Below are 24,214 nucleotides of genomic sequence, written 5' to 3'. Positions count from 1 at the left end.
TTCCATGAAATTCCATATGTCTTCAGATGTTTTCTAAACAGCTGTTTTAGGAAGTACTGGGAGGTTCCTCAGGAAACTTTTTTCCCAGTTTTTCTAAATAGACTGTGATTCTTGACCCTCCTGCAGACAGTCTTGGGAGAGTAGGAAAAGTAGACAACTTTATCTAATTTTAGTAATCTGATTAAAGGTGCCTTCAGTTGCAAGTCCTGAGATGATAATTGCTAGTTCCCTGTCATTTGCTGCATGCTATCAAAATTACTATGATCTGTATAACCTTGAAGTCAGCCAAGGCTCAGAATAAGCCTGACAAGATTGCTTTAGAACAGTGTTGCTGTCAGACAAGGCTGCCTATAGCAGTTGTTTTGCTACACCAAGACTGGCCACCTCAGACTGGCTGTGTCCGGGTCATGCTGTAGTCCTGTGGCTTGTAGCTAAATCTTAAACAGAGAAAATTAGGTAAATACACAATTTTCCTTCCTGTTAGATGCATTCTTTTCTAGATCTTCTGAGGCAGATGAGAAACTGGTCTTCTCTGATGACCTACAAGAAACTTCCCTTTAGAACTGTCCAAAGATGCCTAGGAATTTCCATCCAGCTTTTTCGTAATGTTTGAACAGACCCTAAGCTGTCACTTATTTCCCTGGATCAGAGAAAAGCACTTGGATTCACAGTCAAGAGTGCTCCCATTCCAGAGATGGCACTGAATGGTTGTTGTCTGGTCAGTGAATGTTCATACAGCTCATTTCCCTCTTCCTCACTTCCCCTTGGCCATTGCCATCATGGAGTAGAGGCAGTGCAGCTTTAGTTGTACTCCAGGGGGCTTCCTGGAGAGGTCCTGCCTCGGTTCCATGGTGGCTGCTGTGAACTGGACCTTGAGCTGTGAGCATTCCATAGTTGAGGAGGGACATGGATCCTGCAGAAGTGCACAGCTCCAAAAGCAGAGCTGGACCATCATCTCTAAGGCACTCTTACATTCCCTGTTTTGCAGAACACCTTGCACTTGCTACAAAGCAGACGGGCACAACCAATGTCTTCAGGTCATCTTAAACATCTGGTGTCATTTATCTTGCAGTTAGTTGAGCACAGCCTTCAGCTCTTAAAATTATGTTAAAATCTCTGTTTTGTGTGGTATAGCAGAATTTTTTCTGAAAGTTTTTTTTTGTGTTTCTTAGGAGCATCACAGCAACCTTCTCCATCTTCCTTTACCTTCTTTTCCTTTGGAACCCATTTGCTACAACTGTTTTTTCTATTATAGCATCATAGCATGAGTCTGCCCTACCTGGTTAGAGAAGTGGACTGGTGCATTTCGCATACTTTTCTGTCTAAATCCAGAATGAGTGTGAATCACAGTATATCTGCCCTGTCTACCTGTATGAGAGCCATTCTAGTATGGGCACACAACTTTAGAAGAACCATTCCAGTTAAGCCTACTAATACACTAACCTTCAAAATATTTTGTCCAGTGTCCCATTTTCAGCAATGGAAGGTGGTTTTATTTATGTTTCCATATATCTTTTTTGATTTTATAGTCCTGGATAGAATTCATAAGTCCAGCAGCCCCATGACAGTCTAAACTGTAAAAATAAATCATCCAGCAGCCTAGCTGCTTTATCATTAAACAAATTGTAAATAAATAAGTCTTATGGTCTTAATTTTCCTTGGCCACTGTCTTTCACTTGAAAAGGCTGCAGGGTTTTTATAGAGCAATTGTCTGTTGATATCCTGAAGCTTTCTTTTAGAAACTTTTTAGAAGTCTTTTAGAACTTGATATTCTAGTCACAGAAATAGAATTCATAGCATCAGTTATTGTCATCAGGCTCCCTTATTACAAATCAAGTGCTTACAAAGAGGTGACAAGCAGCTGGAAACTTCCTCTTTGAGGAAACAGAACTGTAGAACTGTCTGAAATTTAGACCCAAGGACTCCTCCTCTCCTAGTCAGAGATAATGCTTTGCTCTTTGGCTGCCCTCTATGTCAACTCTTCAAACCAAGTAATTTTATGGAGTATTTTTTTATATTGTCTTTCAAAATGCAGTTGCTCACTACATCGCAATCATCACAGGCCTTATTAGACTGTATGAATCTATAAAGTGTTTTAGCAACACAACCATGATGTTTTGTGCAGGCTGTTTGTTAGATCCTGTCCTCTGGTCAGCTCTTCTTGAAGGGGCAGACCTGACTCATTTCTCACTATGTTTCATTTTCCTTCCTCTACTCTTTAGCAGTCAATGAATTAGGTCCATTTGGGACCATGAGCTGACTTCAGAACAACTGCCAACAATATGCATCTTCCTCACCTTCAATCCCTTTTTCATTCTTTACAGAATTCACAGAATCAATAGGTTGGAAGAGACCTTCAAGATCATTGAGCCCAACCCATGCCCTAAGACCTCAGCTAAACCATGGCACCAAGTGCCACATCCAGTATTTTGTTAAACACATCCAGGGATGGTGACTCCACCACCTCCCTGGGCAGGGATTCCAGAACTTTACCACACTTTCTGTAAAAACTTTTTATTAATATCCAACCTATATTTCCCTTGATGCAGCTTGAGACTGTGTCCTGTGGTTCTGTCAGTTGCTGCCTGGAGAAAGAGACCGACCCCCACCTGACCACACCCACCCTTCAGGAAGTTGTAGAATGATCTCTTCTCTGAGATCACTGTTGTAATAACTCACTTCTACCATAAAACATTCTTGTTCTGACTCTAGAAGATAAAAAGTTGGTTCCTTCTTGTCACAGGAGGGGTGTACAAAGTACTTGTAAGTATAGCAAAGAGCAACAGTGCAACAAGCCCATCCTGAAGTTGAGGAATTGTAGTTATTTCCCTTCCACGCTTAAGGGAAGCAAAATGGATACCACTCCTAGAAGTGTCTTCAGAAATCCAAACTGCAAGAAATTCACTCCTTCACGAGACATATTCAATTAATTTTGAGTCAGGGCAGTTGAGGATTTTACCATTGGACACCAACTTCTTGGTCATCAGTAAGATCATTTGCAACCTACTTCAAAAAGAGTAATGCAAGTCTCTTCCCTGGAAACTGGTTCCTAAGAACCCTCCAAAGTATTCTACTGTCAACTGAAATGCTGGTATAAGCTGTAAAGTGCATTGGAACTGTGCTGGTCTTTGTTACTTCTCAATTTTACATCTGCCTTGATTGCTTCTGTAGTGCCATTTAGAAACCAGCAAGGACCAGCTTTGCCAGGCTGGGATGTATGTGCACCTGCATTACATTTTATCTCTGATTTCCTAGGAGTTGATCACAGGCAGGGCTGTGGTCTGGCTATATTCCTGGCACTTAAGCAGCAAATAACGTAGTATTTTCACTAGTTCTGTATTTTCCCTCATTGTAGCAAGAATCATTTGACTTCTGCAGATGTTTCCTCTTTCATTATCTTTTTGGTGATATGAGCATTATTATGAGCACCCAGCTACCTACCTGGAGAAGTAAGTGAGGAGTCAGCTAAGACCATTCTCTCTGCACAGCAATAGCTAGAGATGTGAACTGCGGAAATTGCAATTTGGGCATTTCTGCCATGGATTAGTCTATGACAGAGAATATCCTCCCTGCAAGTTATGTGGGGCATAATCATATCTTTGTTTGCATTTGCTTACTGTGGAAATTGTTCTTCTCCATCAGCTCTATTCCAAGGATCCCAAACATTGCAGTAAACAGCCAAAGCCAGTTCAGAATAATAGATCATAAGTGCAAGACCTGCTCAAACCGCTTTAATGACATGCCAGTACTCCCTTCTCTCTGTGCTGGGCAGCTCTTTCATCCACTCTTGTGCCTCCTGAAGGTACCTGGACACCCCAGCCAAGGTAACTGTGCTTATCCTCTCCTGGTCAAAGCTGTTTAGGTTTCATATCTTTAGCCCAGTACCTACAATGGATTTTAATGAGCTGCTCGTATCATATTAAATAAAAACCCCACAACTTGAGCTTGTGCCATGGCTTACAGCATTTATAGCAAAGGCAAGCATTTAAACATCTGTTACATCAAAAAAGGTAGAGAGATTTACAAATTTAGAGCTTGGGTTTAGCCACTTGAACCAAAAGTATTACTCAACATCATATGCCTTGAATCATCTGAATTTAATAGTCAGCCATATGGCATCTTTTCTTAACCTCCAGTTATCTAAGGATTAGACTGCCCTATTCATCCTGAACATCAAGTGTTTTCTCTTCAGTAGAGACATTCAGCTTTTTTTTTTTTTGATTACAGGAAAATAGAATCCACAAAGTTAACTACAATTACCAGAGTCTCATACTTAAATTTATTTTCTCCTGCCATGTTTAAAATGGCAGCGTATCAATATGGAAGTGTTCCTTCTATAGTCTTTCAGCATCCTAAGATCTGATGGTGACTCAGTGTGAATAACTTATTCAAAATCAAGCATCTTGAAATACTATAGAATCTGTAGAATCTATCTTGAAATACTGTATAAACTACACAGTCACAGTGTAGATAATATGGAAATCTCATAATTTTCTGGATTTCAGGACTCTGTGGTAGAGCAATATTTAGCTTCTTTGCAGCTCAGGAAAAGGAGCTGTAGAACATATGACAGCCACACATTCTTAACCTTAAAGAATCTTGTAATCTGATGAGAGCTTTCTGTCACAAGGCTTTTTTCTTGAAAGTAGATTTTGTGGAGAAACTCTGGGTTTTCACAGTGCTTTTGCCTGGAATGGTCTTCAGAAATAGGGAGATAGAATGTACACAGACAGAACGTACTTGTTAGAATATTCATTTGAAATGTTAGGAAATTATTCTAAAGACCCTTTCACAGTGCATTGCCACCCCTGTTCAAGAAAAATGTTGGTCTGTAAAGTCAGACTAACTCATTATTGCCTCATGTATATGTTCCACCCTTGGAGCCACTATTGGTAATCAATAGCTTGATAAAAGGTAGGGATTTTTCAGTTTCAGTAAACATAAAAGCATAGAAAATGTGACCTGGGTATCTAACATGCAATTTAATGTCTAAACTACCAAACATTGGAGTAAAGAGTGTATGAACTCTGGTTTGCCATCAGAAAATTCCAAAAGTCCTACGTTGTTTCATTCCAACATGAATTTAAAACTGATTCTACAGACTTTATTTTTGTCTTCTTTCAAAATAGAACGAGAGTGATACTACTCCCAGGTTTCTGTCTCAAAGAGCAGGATGATGGACAAGCTGGTGTTCATTTTCAAGAGTTCTTTCAAAGCAGTTAAATTCTATCACAGTTACAGCCTACCAAGGGTCACTTTAAGCCAAGAGCACCTTTCCAGTGTGTGCTTCAGTGCCCAGCTTTGTTGTACTGCCTCCTAGGATTCTTCCAATTACTTAAAATATGTCTTTATTTTTCTGAATGGCTTTTTACCCAGCTTAGAAGTGCTTACTGTCAGAAGGCCAAGCGTGTGTCTCTGTATGCATCATAATTCTTTTGTGCTTTAATCAGTAAGAATTGGAAACATTTCATTAGCAGGCATATTGCTAGGAGGTTCTATCATTCAGTTACTGCCTGTGAAACCAAGACCTCACTTTAACTCCTCTGTCAGTTCTACTTTGCTGTATGAAATCATAGCAAACAGGGGGAAGAAATCCCTGAGGTCATTCATGTATTCTCTGCCTCCCAAGGACCAGTCTTTTCATCTTGAGTTACCATCACTTGTATTCATTGAGTTTGTGAATGGTGTGCTACTTCCTGTAAAAATCCCTTTTCATTTCTTTGCTGATGATAAAGACTCTGACCTTATCCAGCATTCCTGGCAATACCTTCCATTGTTTTGCCTTCCCATTTTAAGTGAAAGTATTTATCCAAGGTCAGGAGATAATGCTCCTTAGCGATGTTCAGAATTTCAGTTTTTCTTAAATGCAGCTTCTCTATCTAGAGAGAGCACCACAGCTACAAGTGTTAATTTTAAGAGCCAGACTGGATTCATAGGATGCTTATAAAACGCCTGATACAATCTATCAAGTGACAGTCCCTAAATATGTAGTGTTCCCTGAAGAGGAATCGAAATTTTCTGAATTGAGAGCTGAGGGGTTCATGAGTCAGTGCAAGATTCACCTAGTTGTTTTTTCACACATTCCCTATGTGGCAGGGCAGAATTCTCATCCTATTTTCATGCAAATAAAATTCTACCAATCATGAAATTGCAAGGAAATGAGGAGACAAGCGTAACGAAGTGAAGAACTCCACATTCTGCAAGTTACCCTTTCTGTCTTACCTTTTTCATTCCCTGAATATGGAGCTCTTTCAGTTTCTCCTTCATCTGTTCACAGCTATTTGTTTCTTTCATTATACTCTTGTGAATGCTCTTTCTCTATCCTTTCAGCATCACAGAGCATAATTTGCATGAGAATAGCATAGTTCTCCCTTAACTGAAAATTGAAATATTTTGTGTTTAGTTTCTTCTTGTGCTTGTTGTCCTTTGGGTCCCTCCCTGTACCCTGATCTACTGCCACATAGCACATGTACCCCATGTACTGCTACTTTCAGTAAAATTCTTTTTATGGATGGCAACAGCAGTCTTATCATCTGTTCTCTGTCTCATGGCTTTCTTACTCATACTGCATATTCCCTCTTACGTAAAGGCAAGTTCATTTTATAATCCACAGAATTTTTTTTTTAAGGCCTTTCCTGAGTTAAGTTTGAATCTCTTCCAAGTTTCAGGCTTTCAGGATTTGTGCATTTTTGATCAGAATTTGCGAGGGATCTTCAGTGGGTTTTTTTAAATTCAGGGTTTTTTTGTGCAGTTAGTCCCTGTTTTTAGGCATGGTCATGCGCTTCACCTACCACTAGTGATTAAAATTATTTCTGGATTCTCTAGATAAAAGTTAGGAGGAAGAGAAAGGACCCCAGTTCAAAACCCCAGTGTGTCTGGAATTCAGAAAGAGCTCTCTTTGGTGGAGATTGTGCTGTGGCACCAGTGTGAAGGAAACAGATGAGATGTCTGCACAGGCAGCCTTTGAGCCAGATGGAGCAAAGTGCATTTTCAGGTGGGGAGGGGAGGGGAGGCACGGCACAAATTAAGGACTGAGTTGACTCCAGACACTATGTGTATTAAACTAAATTAATTCAACATTGCTTAAGGGGAGGGAACCAGTACCACTCAGCCCAGCAGGATCTTGTCCTCTCATAGAACTGCTCTAATAACTTACCATCATCACTTTTTCAAAACGGCAGCATAGTTTGCACAATGGAATCCTCCTGTTGGTCCCAAAACACAACAGTGATGCTAGGAATCACAACACACAATGGCAATCAATGGTTTCAGGTTAGACCTTCTCAAAATTCTCAAAGCCATATATTTGACTATCTTTAACAGACGTCCTTAATCTTTCTCAGTTGTTCAAAGTTGGTGTTTCACTGTCAATTAAATGTAGAGAAATAAACTCATTTTTATGTGCTTAGGATAGGTAAGCAGGTTATCTTTTGATTCAGAGACAGTAGCAGTTTACAACAGCTTTAGTGACAGCACATCTGCTGAGACACAGATACTGGGAGTAGTTTACCCTTTTTGCCACTCCAGTTGCCAGGAATTATTACTTCAAAGGCACCTTTTTAGGAAAAAAATTATCTAATTAATCCATATACCTTCTTGTTGCACTGGCTAAAACTGTAAGTGCACTGAAGCTGCCATCCTGTTTGCACCATTTAGCTTTAGTTGCATGATTAACTTGTTCATGTGTCTGACCCCTGAATTCAAGATGGTTATATTCTGAGCATAAGATGCCATGTTCAGATCTTGTGCAAAATTCAGACCAGGTGTAGAAGGAGACACGATTACAATCTGAGTACGGTTACTCATAACTTTGCTTGGACTGTGATTTACTTGATAGGACTTGATGGCTTCTCTAAATTCTGAGCTCCAGGCTACTCCATCAAGAATTGCTCTTGCCTAGCATAAATATTGACTCAGAATAAGCTCAAAATAATATGGCACAGATTCTGAGTCCAGTTGTCCTGTTTCTGCAGACCCCAATGAGCTTTAGTCCACTGCAAATGAATTCCAAATAAAGGCAGTTTGAATTGCTAGTTTTCTTTAACTTGCCCTTTGGTTAGAGTTATTATTTGGGTAATCATAGGAACTAGGTGGTGGAAAAAAGTATTTTTCCATTTTCAAGTCTTCCTTTTGGCTGTACTTACTGCTTACCATGTCAACCTAAAGAGTTTATAGAAATCTGGCAAACTTAGAGAATACTCTGTTTTGAGGGACTGCTATGTCTTTTGTCTGCAGCCTACCAGTTGCTGCAAAAAATCCTTTTCTTCTGCACAAGGCCTTCAGACAGGGGGTCAGTCCAGCCTTCCTCTCTGATTCAGAGGAAATGGCAATCATAAGCCCTACAGAACAGTCATTTCATTTAGTCCAAGAACAACGTTTTCTGAGCAAGAAGGTGTCATTCAGTGTCCCTCTCATGCTTTTCCTAAGAGACAGATGCTGCAAGGCTGCCTTGAATGTAGGTGATGACTTTAGTGGCTTCCCTCTCCCATTTTCACTTAGGTTGCATAGTTCTCTTGTTTTCACTTCAGCTGGGTTTTTTTCTTCTGTTAAGACTTTGCATGTTTTACACACATTCTTGAGAGCAGCTGTTACATTTACAATTGTTATTCACTCTTTCCAGACATTGTGTTATGATCAGGAGTGTGAAAACAAGTGGGGTTTTTCTGGATCCTGTTGACTTCAGACTGCCATGATGGGTAACAGAAAAGATCAGAGAATCACTTCTCCATATCTCTAAATAAAGCACCTTGGTGCTAGATCCCCCTCCTCTTGCCTTATTGGTGTTTACGTTGTCCAGTTTTAATACCTTTCCTCATGATTTATCAATTATAGAGAATGACCTAGTTAAGATGTAGATTACTAAACGATCCTCAGATGTAACCCTGCTAATCTCAAGGACCTATGGAATATTGTTCTGTTTTGCACTGTATCTCAGTTCCTATAAAACTGGTTTGGATCTTAGTCCAGATTGAACCAACAATGAATAATAAAGAATCCAATATTTGCCCGGTTTTGACCAATACCCTTAAAATCATGTCATGTTGTTTCGTTCATGAGATAAACTGAAGTCAGAAAAATTGGCTTTATAAAATAATTGGCTGTTTAAAAAAAACACAAACAAACATTTTTATTAGAAGCTTGTATTTTAAATGGCTATATTTACTTGTTTCATAGAAGCTGAAAATCAGGCTTTCAGAAATATTCTCAAACCATGAGATGTGGTCAGAGTTTCAGGCATTTAATAGTTTTCAAAGCCAAATAAATGCTGTCTAGTGTGACTCTTCAAGAAAGTGACCTGTCGCCACCTGATAAGAGATTCTAGTTTAGTTCAAAAGCTTTAGAAATAGAACCTGCTTTGGTTAGCTCTTTCTCTGCTAAACCATTGCAGGCACTTCAGCTGGTAACTAAGTCAATGTTTCTGATCTGATGCTGAAGGACTGGCAGCTCAAGCTTGTGCTTTTTAATTGGATATTGTAATATCCAGAAGCAGTTTATATCCCATAGTGCAGTGGACTAATGTTAAAGCAAGAGTTCCTCTGGATTAAACCATAGCACATTGGTTATGATTTTAGATATTTCTTGTCTGTGGATCCATTGAGCACACACATGACAGATTGTTCCAAAATTAGGAGCTTACACTGGAATAATACAATGTAATTTCTCCCAGACCACCTTATATAATGTCCTTTTCTTTAGATGTCCTTGTCTTTAGATCCCTTTCTCTGCTTGAATTTTCTGGTACGAATTCAGTAGGGACATAGATGGGCTTCAAACATCACTTTAAATTAACAGTAAGGTCTAGTTGTTTCAGATTATGAGCTTTGTCATAATTCAGAAGTAATCTAAATGTCAGTAACATGACACTGCTTTAGTTGTGCCTTCCAGTTCTTTTTTGTGCTACTTTGTCAAAACACAAAAAAAAAAAAAGTTTGAAACAAAGAAGAAAAAAGGCTAAAATGGTGAGCTTGTCTCAGAGAAGAAAAACTCAGCAAAAATGGTCTGTAGAATCAATATCACCATGAAGACCTGATCCAATTTCTAACGTCTGTTCTTTTCCTTCCGTAGCTTCTCCACTGTGATAGAATGGAAATAAGTAATTTACTTGTGCTCTTGGCTTGAGGCCTAAAAGTTGTATTTGTATTTCAAATATATGTTGAGGTTTGGTAGTGCTGAGGTGAGGGATGAGTCGGCATCATCCCTCTCAGAAACCCAGGGGGTCATGCATTGGGTTTGTGCTGTGTGTAGCCCTCAGCTCCTGTCTTTGATGTAGCCTCTTTCCTACATTCTGCTGTTCATGTTTGCTTTCTTTTACCAATGTTTTCTCATGACCTTGAGTTTAAGGAATTTCATCAGTACATCTCTCCAATTATCCAAAGTGTAAGAGGTACTGTCACATGTCCTCTTGCTCACTTGGATCTTCATTCTGTTAAGAGTTCATCATATATGAAAGTCAGAGTTGCTAGGAAGGTTGCAGGGTATTTACCCTTTTTGGTTTGTTTTACTAAATCTGTGTGAAAGTAAGAAAAGCTGGCTTGATTCCTTCTATTTATATGTAGAAATAACTCTTGTTCATTGAATGACCCTTACCCTATAGATCCAGTCATCTGTGCCATGGGGAAAAAAAATTGTTGTGTCTATTCATTTTCACTGGATGTCATCCAGAAAGCAGAAATATTACTGCTTATGTTCATCTTGTGTTGACACACTGCAATAAAGGAGTCTTCATATGCCAGAGTTAATCTGCTAACAGAAGATTTACTGCTCTTTGCAGTGCCATGCCAAACATAATCTTCAGCGCTTTTTCCTGAGTTTTAACCTTAACTCTTTACTCCTGGCCAATCCTCCTGTTCTTAAACTGTGCACAAGTTAAAAATTTTAAATGAGCTGATACATTTTGCCTTCCCTGAAACATAAAATTATTATCTGATATATTGTTCTACGAGGACACACACATGTTCACGTACAAATGGAAATGCCAGCATTGTCACTTGCAGAATTCTTCAAGCAGATGTTTCAGCCTGTAAGTCTATAAAATAGCACTTTCCAGAGAAGTAGATGAAAATCAAAACTATATTGCTTAAACAGTTAGGTTGAGGTCCTGCAAGGTGAGCAAGAACTGCCTGAAAATCAGGAGCTGCAGACTCAGCTCCATTTTCAGAAATCCTTTCCAGAAAGCATCAATCCCTTTGTTAGCTGTACTTCCTGGCAGTTACATGCAAATCCATTTCTATACTGGTAGCTCTCTCTACATGATGTCATTACATAGCAAACAGACACAAAAATTTAAAATCTAGCTGGAGGACCATGTGTGAATGTATATGGGCTCAGAGATCTGTCCCATGCTGTTAATGCATGTGTGCCCCAAATCTGTGTTTCAGTTTGTTCTTAAGTGCCAGGAGCTTATTTCACAGCTGGTGGAGAGGCCTGTGCCAGTGCAAAAGGAAAAAAAAAACCCAGTTAATTTTTTTTTTTTTTAAGCAGTAAAGTCCCTAAAAAAGGCCAGTCTAAGTTCACCTTGAGGGCAAAGCACAGTCTACTTTAAAATAAAAATCTTTTAGTACTAGTCAATAGAAAAATAAAGCCTGTTCTGTTCTGTGTAAATAATTTTTGATCAATGTACTGTTCTAAGGCAATTCCCAATTAGCATATCCTGTAGCTGATTGTCAGAACCTGTCCACAGGGTACAATTGTGACACAGGCTGTGAATATTCAGCAATAGCAGTCTGTAAATCTAAGTAATGACAAAGCCTCTTTAGGGAAAGAGGTGAGCTGAGTAGAATAATGGCAATCTTGGGGAGCAGTGGGGTATTTTAATTTAATTAAATCCAGAGCAACTGAAAAAGATACTATTAAAAGGACTTATTCTCTGAAGTAAATACCTTTCAGAAAAATGTACAGTTCAAACTGGCGTGTTAAATTGGCATCCTTACATCCACTCCATTCTGTGGATCAAAGAGAAGTTAATCATTTCCCTTGCCTTTTATCTCCTTTATGGATGTGTTTGTGAGTATGTGTGCATATGCATGTGTCCGGTGTGTGCATGTGCATACATGAGTAACACAAAACAACGGCAGCGAGGGAGGGGTGCTTGCTTTTTCTGTAATGAAGTTGGAGATTTTACTTTTTTTAAATCTAGTGGTACCTAATAGTCACTGCCCACTATTAGTAATAGTAGTAGTAGTAAAAGCTCAGAAGTATTGCAACTTTCTCTTGCCTCTGTTTGCCCAGCCACCCTTCTACATACTACAAGCACTGGGAAATTTCAATGACACAGCTTGGAATGGGTTCAGTGACCTCAATTATGCCCTCCCACCCACTCCAAACTCCTTTCAATTTGCAAAAAGCTTTAAGTGGACAAAACCCAGATGCCTTTTACTTGTAGTTCAGTAAGAACAGATTGGGCATGTAGATTCTTGTCAAAGTGATATATGTAGTTCATTTTCCATTAACTCTTTCTTAACTAAGGATTTTAATTCTCAGTTCCAAGTCTAGCACTCTGCTTTGCTTTCTATTGTTTTTAAAGTTCATTATGCCTACAACATAGTTTAAAAGTGAACTTTAATATACCTCAGCTAGACATTGACTGATACAAAACAGAATGTTTGATTCTGCTTTTAAAGGCAATCACTTTTTTTTTTTTTTTAACTTGTTTCATATGTAATAATCCATCCTATTGTCTAAAAGAGTTGAAACACACTAACTAAATGCACTAAGTAAAATCTCCAGTTTGGAAGGAAAAAGAAATAATGACTTGTGGAAATGATTTACCAGTCAAAACCAGTACATGGACCCTGATGACCTTGAACTTACTTCAGTTAGCTTACTTAAAACTTACATTGCTTTTAATATGATGTAATAGTGCTCCAAAGAGGCAATGCCCTTCCCCTCCCCCAGAGCATTTCATTACACTCCCTTTCTCCCTCTCTCTCCCTCTCTGTCTCTCTTTCATTCTGCAGAAACATGTGCTGTCAATAACGGAGGCTGTGATCGGACTTGCAAGGATACCGCGACAGGGGTACGCTGCAGTTGCCCAGTTGGATTTACCCTGCAGCCTGATGGGAAAACGTGCAAAGGTCAGCCTCTGTTTGCTTTGCAATGCATCATTTGCCTTCAGCGGGTCCAGTACAAGATATAAATATACAGTTATTTAATCAATATTTTTTAAGTTGAGGCTATACTGGTATAGTGATTGCAATTAAGTTCATTAGCTTTCTCCTTCCCCAATCTTTATGTATTTACCTGGTTCAGTTGGTTTTCTTTTTTATTTATTAGAGGGTTTTATTACGGCAAAGAAATGAGATGCAGAGGTCAAACTGTTTCAAGATGACCAGAGATTTAGAGGAACAACTCAGGGCATCAAAAAGCCTTTCATTTCAAAGGACATTCTGATACCTTTGTAAAACCTCAGTCTAATGGTGTCTGCATTTGTCTATTCAGAAAGCGAGTTACAACTGTCAAGCAATACTTTGTTACCTGAGAATAATCCACTGCTTATTGCTGAGTGAAGCCATGTATTGCTCAGAAAAAAAATCCCAGATACTTGGTCATTTCTGCACCTTCAAAAGATAAATAGACAGCTCCAAAGGAAAACCAAAATAACATTGACAAATGCAGGAGTTTAAACCACACAGCTGATGCTCAGGTTTTACTACTCCAAAGGCAGCACGAGAGCCTTGCCATTCTGTCTTTCGTGTGTGTGTTAAAGCTGAGGTCAGGGGGAAAGAGAGCAGAAAAGAGCATCTGATAGCACTGTCAGCATGTGCTCACAGTTAAGGAGGCAGGGACAGCTCTCAAATATCCCTACACAGTCACACTTCAATGGCACATGAGGAGATTTGGATACATGTTGGTAGGATCAGGCCATCTGTCAACCATTTTCCCATTTTCCCACTTTCCTGTGTATTCCTTTTGAGCTTCTTTGCAAAAGACTTGGAGATGGAGATCCAGGAGGACATGGCATATATTCTTGTCACAGGGAATATTTTTCATCACTCAGTGACTTAAGTTGACCTAACTTGCTGGGAAATTCTTGTGACATTTTTTCCTTCAAATTAACCAGAAATGTCAGAATATCCTCAGCCCAGGGCTTGATGTTACTTAAAATAGTAAAACCCACAAAAATAAACAGAAAATGTGTGGTTTCCTCTTGCTCCAGGCTGAAAAATCCCGGTGCTTGGGCATGATCCTGTTAGTATTTATAGAAATAATAGTCCATTTGCCTGTTCATTTGAAAATAAAACATTTAAGCTGCCACCACACACAATGTCAATAGTTAAGGGTGAACACATCAAAACTCAGTCATCGTAGTTCAAGCCACATAAAAATAAACCTTCATTTTTGTCAGCAGACTAGCTAAGCCATAGCAGAACAGTAACAGTGATTCCACCAAGTGCTTAAAAATGAGGCATTTTAATAATGTAACATGCACCTAGGCTTGATCATAATGTTTATTACTGAAATTGTGTCATGAATAAAAAGAGTAATTCCAATTTAGACATTTGGCCAGAGAACTAACATGAAACTATATTTATATAATAATCAAGTCTATAATGATTCCTACAGAAAAATGAAGTATTCTACTGATCCTCAAACCAAATAACTTAGCTCTAAGCTCTTTCACATTTTGCTTTTCCCCTTTTTTATGAGTAGAAAATATAAAAAACAGGATCTGTATTTTTATGATGCTGCTGATTCTTTCTTACTTTCTTAAAATAAGCAGCCACTGGAAATTAACACAGATGGTTTAATAAAGCAACAAGCCATTTCTTTTTAACCTTTATGGACATTTTAGGAAATACTCTTTATCCTGAAATGGTAAAATATACATTTGGAATTTGATTTAATTAATAAAATTTATCTTATGTATTGCACTTTGAGATGTCTGGGCTAGATCCTGCTCTCCTGAAGCTGAACTGATTTTGCATTTTAACCTGTGCACAAATGATCCTGCACTTAAACTGACCAGTGAGCTTTCTTGCACAGCTTTTGTAGGCAGCCCTCAGTCAAAGGCGGTACTCTGTAGGATTTGCAACTCCTGAGGGCAAAAGTGAACATTTTGGTGGAGTGACATTAATGTCCTCTTGGCTCCCCTTGCTGATAGGTAAAGCCTGGAAAAGACCAGGCAGGAAAAAGTCAGTGTGCGCATATTCCTTCTTCTGCATTCTCTAGAAAAGAAAAGAGAGTGATCAGCACAAGTTTTCTCCTTGGATTTCTTTTTCCTCTTTACTCTCCTTGATTTGACTGGCCCCCAGTTTCTCATATACCTAGTCCCCTGTTTCCTCCAGCTGTAATTTTACATCTGTGTGGTAAGAGCAAGGGATTATCTCTTGGATGCCCTTTAAAGCATCTTCAGGGACCGTGGAGCTGTCACATCTTGTCTTTCTTGGGTACAGTTTTCAAGTCCATGGAGCGTCACAGCATGTCCAAGTGAGGTTTCTCATAGGACATAATTTTACGTGAGTTTATGTTTCTAAATATAGAAGAAAGATATGCCATTTTCTGTTAAGGGAAAGTAGAGATGTAGGGCATGTAAGAAAAGCTGAGGACCTGGAAGGAGAATTAATATATTAACTGAAAAGTGCAATTGTGGGTTGAGCAAAATGATTAATATGCTTAGGTTTAATATAGTAAAAAATGCTCACCAAAAATAATGTTTTTATTGGAAAGTCTGTGATTTTTTTTTAGTCCATTTTGGCATCTTCCTCTCTAAGCCATTTTACATAGTGCAGCAACTACATGAAATTATGTAGAAGCTTAGATTCAAGTGACTTAAATAAGACTCAAAGAAACATCTGAACTTTTGGATATTGCAAAGTGGATGTAGGATAATTTATTAATGTGTAATTCTAGCTCACTTGTAGGTGATTTCCTTTTGCTATACTGGTAGTTTATGGAAATTTGCTGACACATTTCTTCCTTATTTTTTTACAAGTGAATGGATTGATTTATTTTTCTTTTAATTCACAAAATAGAAATACTATTTTTCTAAATAACAAAAATTTCTAGATGGTTCTGTTCAACAGTCAAGACTCTAGTCAGTTTTAGGCATTGTGTAGACATGTAATGGGAAAAAAAGTTTACTGTCCTGGATGTCCACAGGTTTTTGTTTAGTAGTTGGAAATAGCATTAATTGTTTAGTATACACAAAAGGCAAGTATACATAAAAAAAGAAAAGACAAGTTCTTAAAAAAGAGTTTATGCAAACATGCTTGTTTGCCAAAAGGTGGCAAAGAAACCCTTTTAAATGTAAATAATTGTTCTATGCTTTGTTTGCAATATCACAGTTCCCATTCTGAAGATCTGTCATAGAAGCTGGCAGAATTTAAATCACAGAGCACAGAACTGAGTCCTGACTAAAAATCTGATATTTCTCCTGGCCCTTCCCAATGTATCAGAGAATGGAAGGTGTAGGAGAGCAACTTCTAAGTAATACAAATAATCTGCCTTCAGTGGTTTTGCAAGAGGCTGATCTCTTCTGTAGTGAGAAATGAGAGTTCATTGTTCCTCAAATAATCAAGCTCCTTTTTTAATGCAGGGTACAGTCTGGTTTACATCAAATGTTAGTAAATTTGGAGGGAAAATTGTTGTGGAGGTAATTTTAACATGGAATACGTACAGGTATCTGCAGAGCACATAAGAAGACTACTGTCCACTGTCATGGAAGAGTGCTTTGCTTTCTGAAAACTGGAAAAACCCTTTCAATCTCTGATTTAAAATCTCTGATTTCTCCATTACATACATTATTTACCTGGACTTGCAGTGAAATAAGAGCAAAAGTGTTGTTTGTGGTCTAGTTAGAATGATCTTCAGAGGTATTAATGGTGCTTGGATAAAAGTTCATTAACCTTTTGCTGTCTTTTAAAAGTCAGTGTTGAACTCAAATCCTCCCTCAGTTGGCTTGGCACACAACGGAGAATGCTCCTTTATTCCCTTCAGCTTTCCTGTCAGCTTGGCTCTTAATAAGCCAAACCATGGAGGCTTTTGACAGCTAAGAGAAGAGACATTCCAGGCAGAAGGGGTTCCATGTTCTCCCTCTAATTAATGCTATTTAATTTCTACTGACATTGTAACTGGGTGATGCCAGCTTGATGCTCAGTTCATTTGATGCTGTCGATTATTGTGCTACACATGGAGAAACAATGTTGGTCACTGCCTTGAATACCTACCAAGTTATCCCACAGAATTCAGCCAATTCAGACAGAAAGGCAGACTGAAGATTGAAAGATGTAGATGCCCAGGATGCTTATTGTTCATTACCTCCTACCGACTTTTAAATATCTTCTGTATTGAGCATATCGGGGTTCTGTGGTCCTCATCTCCCTTGTTTGTTGGTTTCTGTGCCTCCTTCCTGCTGAGTGACCTTTCCATGGAACCAGCTCCATTCTGCCCTCAATGAGAAGATTCATCAGTTCAGCATTTTAATTATACTAAAATACAGCTTGGGTAACTGATAATGAAGTAGGCTCATTTGCAAAAGACTTGTGGGGTTCAAGAGGAGTGAAGTCAGACTAGATTAGACTTAGCACAGATTTCTGAAGATGGTTTAAATCCATCTGCCAAACTAGATCAAACAACAAAGAGCTCTGAAGGCAGCTACAGCAGACAAGCTGGGCTACGGAGAATTCTTCTCCCAGGACTTAAAGTAGAGAAGGACTGAGAATAATGGCAAGAGATTATGTCTGAGAGAGACAGGGACTTTCCTTTGTGGCTTCTCTAAGAAGAAAATCAGAGCAGGAAGAAGGGCCACACGCTTCTAGCATGGTGTAAAATGTATGATCATGTGTATGATATAAATGCTCCATTTCTGCTCTGGGACTTAACAAAGAAACTGTGCCCCCAGGCACTCTTGTGCCCAAATAAAGCAACTTCCCAGCACTCTGCACCTAGAGGTACAGAGAGGAACTGTGCAGGCTGCAGCCCTTGCTGAGCTCCTAGAGTCAAGTAGCACAGCAAATGGAAGTTTTAAGCAGGAGAAACTGCATTTCAAAGAGTCATTGAGCAAAAGCAACATCTCAACTATGACTTTCCCACAAACATCCATAAAATGCTACCTCACTTTGCATGTTCCATAGATGTTTGATAATAGCAAGATGTGGATCATTTGGTCAGTTGATTTCTTGTTTTGTATCATTTCACCAGTATTTCGTCATTTAATTGGCATCTTGTGACGATCTACCCTTAAAACAAAGGAACCTGACAATAAGATGTTGGGATAGTCAGCTGGGCTGGAATGTCAGGGGGTTTAGTAGCAATGTGGTATTACACATTCATAATTGCCACCAGCTGTGACTAAATGCAACAGGATAAATTCCTGTGCAGGAACAGGTCTGTGCTAAGCCCAGGTGATCTCACAGATGTGTTTAGGAGACAGAAAATTCCCTCCACATCCCCACCTAGGGATGGAGCATTTTCTTGGCTGTGTGACACTCAGTCAGCCCTTCTCAGCGCTCTGGCATATTTAATCAGAGCAGTGTTACGCTGGGTTTACGTTCCTGCATGGCAAACATTTCTCCTTCGTGCTGTCTCATTGTCATGGTGACCCAGCAATGGGGTGGGCTCTCCACTTCCTTGAAACAGGCCCCCATCCTTCAGCATTCCAATGTAGCAAAGAAATGTGGCACTGACGCGCTTAAATACTTGACTGTGCTGCGGTGGGAGTATCAGAAATGCCTGAGTAGTGAACGATCTGTCCAGTAACTCAGCTCTGACACCTCCTTTATCATTAAGCAATCTAGGAAAAATTTAAAAAAAAAAAAATAAGGAAAAAAAAAAGCAGGAGTGTAGAGACTAATGAAAAATCTCAAAGAACTGCATCAAAGTTTATTTGAAATTAAAGGGAAATTTTGCATTGGCTGTGCTAGCTTGATATAGTAATTACATTTTTTTATCTTGCTTAATTGCAGCCTCAAAAAATGTGTTTAAAATCAGTTTTGAGTACACAAAAAAATGAAACCCTGAAGGTGAATTCAATTTTGAAAATTGGATTGTTTCTGTGAGAAAAGAGTTTTTTTGGAGAATGAGTTCCAATTAAATAAAGCATGTCATGTTTTGTTAAATATGAACTGAAAGGTTTCATTAAATTAAATACTTTCAATTAATGCTTTACATCAGTTTGATATAAGATTATGACTCAGATGCTGAAGGCTTTCCTCTCTTTTCATTCAGAACACACGAAGACTAATGAAAAGCTCACAGTGAGCAGTTCAGCTGGCCAATTTGGCTTAATTTCCTGGCTACAGAGTATCTGTGAACAGTTATGATTTCCTCCATAATTCCATTGATTGAAATTACTTAAAATTTGTTTCAGTTTTTTTTTTCTGTAAATTTGATTAAATTGACTAGAGCACTTGGAATTGAATCTTGTCAGTCCCAGTCAATTCATATGAAAGTGAAAATGTTTCCTGTTTTTTTCAAAAAAGTACACCAGCCAGAGCACAGGTTATTTTTACTGTTTATTAATCGTAAGATATAGGTGCTAATCTCGTGCATCCACTAGTAGCTTGCCCAAATTATGATAATACCTTTATTTCACTGTGATTGATTAGGTAAATTTCAGTGTACTATGTTTTTATCATTTGTTGCCTTAACACAATAGTTTTGCTGTCAGAGTACCTTTGATAAATTCAGGTTTTGTTTGATTAATATCCCTGGCCAGTTTGACAGTTTTTTCACATGTTCATACAAATTGGACAATAAAATATACCCCAGTGCAAGAAAACCTCTAAAACATATGCATCAGTCCAGTTTACACTAAGGCAGATGAAATTTTAATGGCTAATATGGTCACGCTTCTCACAACAATAGGGGTCTCAATGCCTTTAGAGTCAAGACTGTAAGTTTGGAGCAAGCTTTCTGAACTAAAATGGATCTGACTTAAGAGAAAAATACAAGACAGACCCAAATGATTTTATGTGAATAAACTTCTTTTTCTCTCCTTAGTTGTAAAGTGATTGAAAGTAGTCACCCAAATACAAAGCTTTCCTTGTTTGAACTAGTACACATACATCACCATTTTAAATAGTAAGGAATTTAAATAATCTCCTGAAGAGTTTAAACTTTAACATTTAGAGGCAAATCTGTTCATAGCTGTCTGACTACTCCTGCTTTGAATCCACAGCTTCTTTCTGTGTACTTCCCATGAACAGTGTGTGCAATATCTGTGATGCTCCACACAGTGCAAGGTCCTGGGGCTTACAAAGAGAGCTTTTCCCAGCTCACCTTTCTCTAGCAACATGAATTTTTTTTTCAGCACATGTGAAGAGGTCAGTTCCCCTCTGTCCACACAGACACATAGGGTTTTTGAGGAACATAAGCATTATGAGCCATTAGGCATAACAAGCCATTACCATTTTCCAGTGCTTTCTCAAAAAAAAAAAAAAAAAAAGAAAGAAAGAAAAAACATACATGCAAATGTTGTGAAAGAATAAACTCAAATGGAAGAAGTAGCTGACAGTCATCACCTCCTCTGCAGTCAGAGTGCTGTGGTACCAGCAAATGTCAGCATAAATGTCAGCTTCAGAATTACAAGCAGCAGTGGGTTTTTGAAGAGGACGTCTGACAAAGCCAGAAAGGGCAGAGACCTGCTTGTCTTATTCCCTTTTCTTCTGATTACATTTTCCTTGATCATTGCACCATGGCCATCTACTTACATGTCTTGTCTTTGAGAAAATTTAGGTAGTTAATAGAGTGATTGTACTTTTAACATTTGATTCTGGTTCATAATGTCAGTGCTTCATGCCAGAGAAATGTGGCGTACAGAACATTCAATTTTGTAACATTCTGCTGATACAGTGCCTTGGATTCATAGTTTGATTTGGAAAAGAGCATATAGGAGGTGGTCCCTTAGCCTGCCCTTAGTCAAAGGTGCAGTGACAAGGAGTGAGTGAGGGCAACTTTTCCTTTAAGCTGATGAGTAGCATCTCTCTGATGGCTGCACATAAATGAAGGTATCTGGGCTGGATCAGTCTGGGATATCCCAGAGCTGTAGTATACTGCTCTGTATCCCAGAGTTGCTTAGAGTCTGTCAAAAGTACCTGGGGGAAAGACTTTCAGCATACTTTAACTTACTCTGCTGGAAAAAAATTTGCCCAACTCTGCAAGTGGAACAAGATTAAGATACACTTAGTGCTTAGGCTCTCTATGGAGAAGCTGACCCTAGCACATAAACCACTTTAACCATGATCCTTGGGAGTGGCAAGTAGTACAAATGTTTTAGGGTAAGAAGTCAGATAAACTTCTGACTTTTTAGGGGAAAATTTCTCAGACATTTCAGAAAACTGAATGCTCATGGGATTTCAAGTCAAGAACCTCAGTAGAAAAGGCACTGAAATTTGCTGTTTCATTTTTTAAAACAGAGGTTGTCATCCTTAGGCCTTTCTGTAGACTCCACTTTGTGTGACTCCAGGGGAATCAGAGTGCCTTGATTTTTTTCAGTTGTAGGCCAAAGCCAAATGATTTTATCAAATGATTTTGTCAAAGCCAGTCCACAAGCTGGCTGAATTCAGGGAGTAGAGGTTTAGAAGTTAGCTATTAAAGTATGTGTTGTCTTTTAGCAACACATACGTGTTTACTGAAGTGGTTCATTCTGAGCCATTTCTCCCCCCAATATGGCTTTCTCTCTACTTCTCATCAACTTCAGCCAAGAATAAATTTCCCAATAATCAAATCAAGATCCAGTTTTCATAACTCATTATAAGCAACTCTACTTCTATCAGATTCCATACACAACTCTGCTTTCAAGTTACAGCAGTTTACCTTCCCAGTGTTTGCCACTAGAAATAAGCGTGTGTGTGTGTGTGTGTGTGTTCAAAAATAAGCCCCATTTGAGTTTGCTTCTCTGTACCTGCAAGCAAAGAGCTATCAGAAAATAGATCAGATGTAATCACAAGCCACTACCAGCCAGATATCAGAACAAAAAAGTAACTTTTCCCTCTCCATGCTGATCATAAGGCAAATACAAATCTTGTGGCTGAGGTCTGTCTTTTATCCTAAAAAAAAGGAAAAAAATAAATACAAAAACCTCTTATGTCTTTGCATGGACAGAGGGCCACCTTTGCCTTGCATGAGAAGTCAGTGCCTAAATTAATTCATGAACATGAGACGGGTCAAGAATGATAGTAGTGAAAATTTGGGTTCTGCAGTAGTTATATTAGTGCTTTTAGGAGGAACAAAAACATTAATTAAAAATATTAATTTTCTATATATGTGTGGTGCATAGATTAAAAGTGCAATTAAATGTTCCATTAAAATAGCCAAACTTCCTTAAAATTACCTTCTGACAAACCAGTTCTGATCATTATCCAGTACTTCTGCACCGTTAAAGGGTTTTGAGATCACATGCCATTTTCAGGAAGCAAGCAGAAGATATTCTTGGTAAAGGCAGATTTGTGTGAATCTCAAACTGCTCAACTGATTTACAGAAACCAGCAGATTTTTTTTTTTTAATGTTGCAGCAGCTAGATCACCTGTCTCTTCCCCTTACCAGTACTCCTCTTTAAGTGACAAAACCATATGATTAAAAAAATAGAGGCATTTGTGACAAGTAACCGAAGGCAGCCAGTGTGTGATTTCATTCTGTGAAACAATAGATATGTCTGCCCAACCAAGAAAAGGTAACAAAAACAACATTAAATGAGAGTAAAATTAGGAATTTCATAATGAAAACAGTGGTCCTGTTCAGAGCTTGAGTACTGGCAAGTTTTTCAGAGCACACACTTTGGGGAAGCCCTGAGATGAGTCATATAGTTGGACCCACTAAATGTCTCTACAGGGAAGTTTTTGGCACATGAATCATCCACATGCACACTGCAGAGATAACAGGTAGGCTTGTAGTTGGTGAGAAAAGAAAATACAAAGGGAACTTATTTGCTAGGAATGACAAATGAAAGTCTAAAGACAAAAGGGAATATTAAAATACAGAGTCAGTTTTGAGGTTATTTTTTGATATTACTCTAAGCAAGATGTGAGACCATCTGTATCCAAAATAAACCATCACAAACATCAGGACTGAGAGAGGGAAAACTGAGTAACCAATGGGAGAACAACAATCAAGTTCAGCTTATCAGAAGAGATAGTTGTTTAAGAAGAGGAGGACAAGACTCACAAATTGGATGAGAGAAGGAGTTCCCCGGTAGCAACAAAAGCATTTTCAAAATAACTACCTAAATGTGGATTAAAGAAGCAAATATTAAGGCCTTTTTGCTGAGGCTGCAGTCATTTTAGGCTATTCCACTGATGTTGTCCAGGTCTCAAGACAAAGAACATACAGGATCAATTCAGTGTGAGGAAAACAGCCACATCCAGCAGGCAGCTGTAGCAGCTCTTTGGAAAGCTCTGTGTCAGAGAGAGAACCACAACCATCTGGGCCTGCCCTGCTGCTCTGGAAACAGCTGTTCCTAGACTTGCTAAGACTGGGAAGTGACTCAAAACTAGGTTTCTATTCTTCCCCCACTTTTTTAGAGCAGACAGGGAGTTGACTGTTGTTGGTGTGTGATAAGAGAGGTGGTAGAGTATCTGGCTGAGGGGAAGGCTCAGAAGAGACCATAGTAAATGATGGAAGAGATGTTGGAGAGGGGGAAAAGCTGCTGGTTGCCAGCAGAAAATGAGTGAATGAGTAGGATTTGAGGGAGAAAAAGATGGAAAACTCTTGGTGGTAGGTGGTGACTGTGGTCAGAAGCCTAGTTGGGCAATCAGTGAGCAATTGGACACACACTGAGGAGTATGTATGTGACTGATTTAGACACATAATTGATTCAGACTTTCCAAGAGACAGTTGAAGTTTCAGACCTCAGTAATGAAAAATCAAATTATAAACCCATTATTTTTTTATTAAAAAAAGAAATGTAAATTTTAGATATCAACACAGCCAAAATTTGTCAGAAATAAGAAAATGGAATTGGAAAAAAAAAAAAAAAGGAGAATGGAGAGCAGAATCCTTCTAACTGCTGCAGCAAATTATCTAATCCAGAATATGTGTGAAACTTTCACTGGCCCTTCTCTATTTTAAGGGAATTGCCTTTTAGGTTTTCAGTTGGGTCTTGGGGTTGGGTTTTTTTTTTGGTTTAAAGGGATACAATTCATTTGTCTGCTGTAGACTTGTTCATGACAGACAAATATAATATAACAAATTATCTTCCATTTAAAAATTGCAGACTTGGGTCAGCTGCCATGTAAATCATTCTGTTTCATTCCCTCCCAAGGGTTTCCTCTATCCCCA

The 24,214-nt window shown here is 38.6% G+C and overlaps 1 protein-coding gene across 1 annotated transcript in view; it reads left to right on the top strand.

Annotated features, from left to right (window-relative positions):
- Positions 1-24,214, top strand: part of SCUBE1 (signal peptide, CUB domain and EGF like domain containing 1) — a 187,462-nt gene that overhangs the window by 114,220 nt on the left and 49,028 nt on the right. Inside the window, exon 8 of the mRNA XM_041426817.1 lies at positions 12,957-13,073. Coding sequence (XP_041282751.1) covers positions 12,957-13,073 — 117 coding nt within the window. The remainder of the gene's footprint in view (positions 1-12,956; positions 13,074-24,214) is intronic.

This window comes from Onychostruthus taczanowskii, unplaced genomic scaffold (assembly GCF_017590055.1).
Source record: "Onychostruthus taczanowskii isolate IOZ18803 unplaced genomic scaffold, ASM1759005v1 scaffold95, whole genome shotgun sequence".
In the NCBI taxonomy this organism is placed as follows: Eukaryota; Metazoa; Chordata; class Aves; order Passeriformes; family Passeridae; genus Onychostruthus; species Onychostruthus taczanowskii.
Note: the sequence above shows the minus strand (reverse complement) of the source record. Positions and strands in the feature narration are given on the sequence as shown.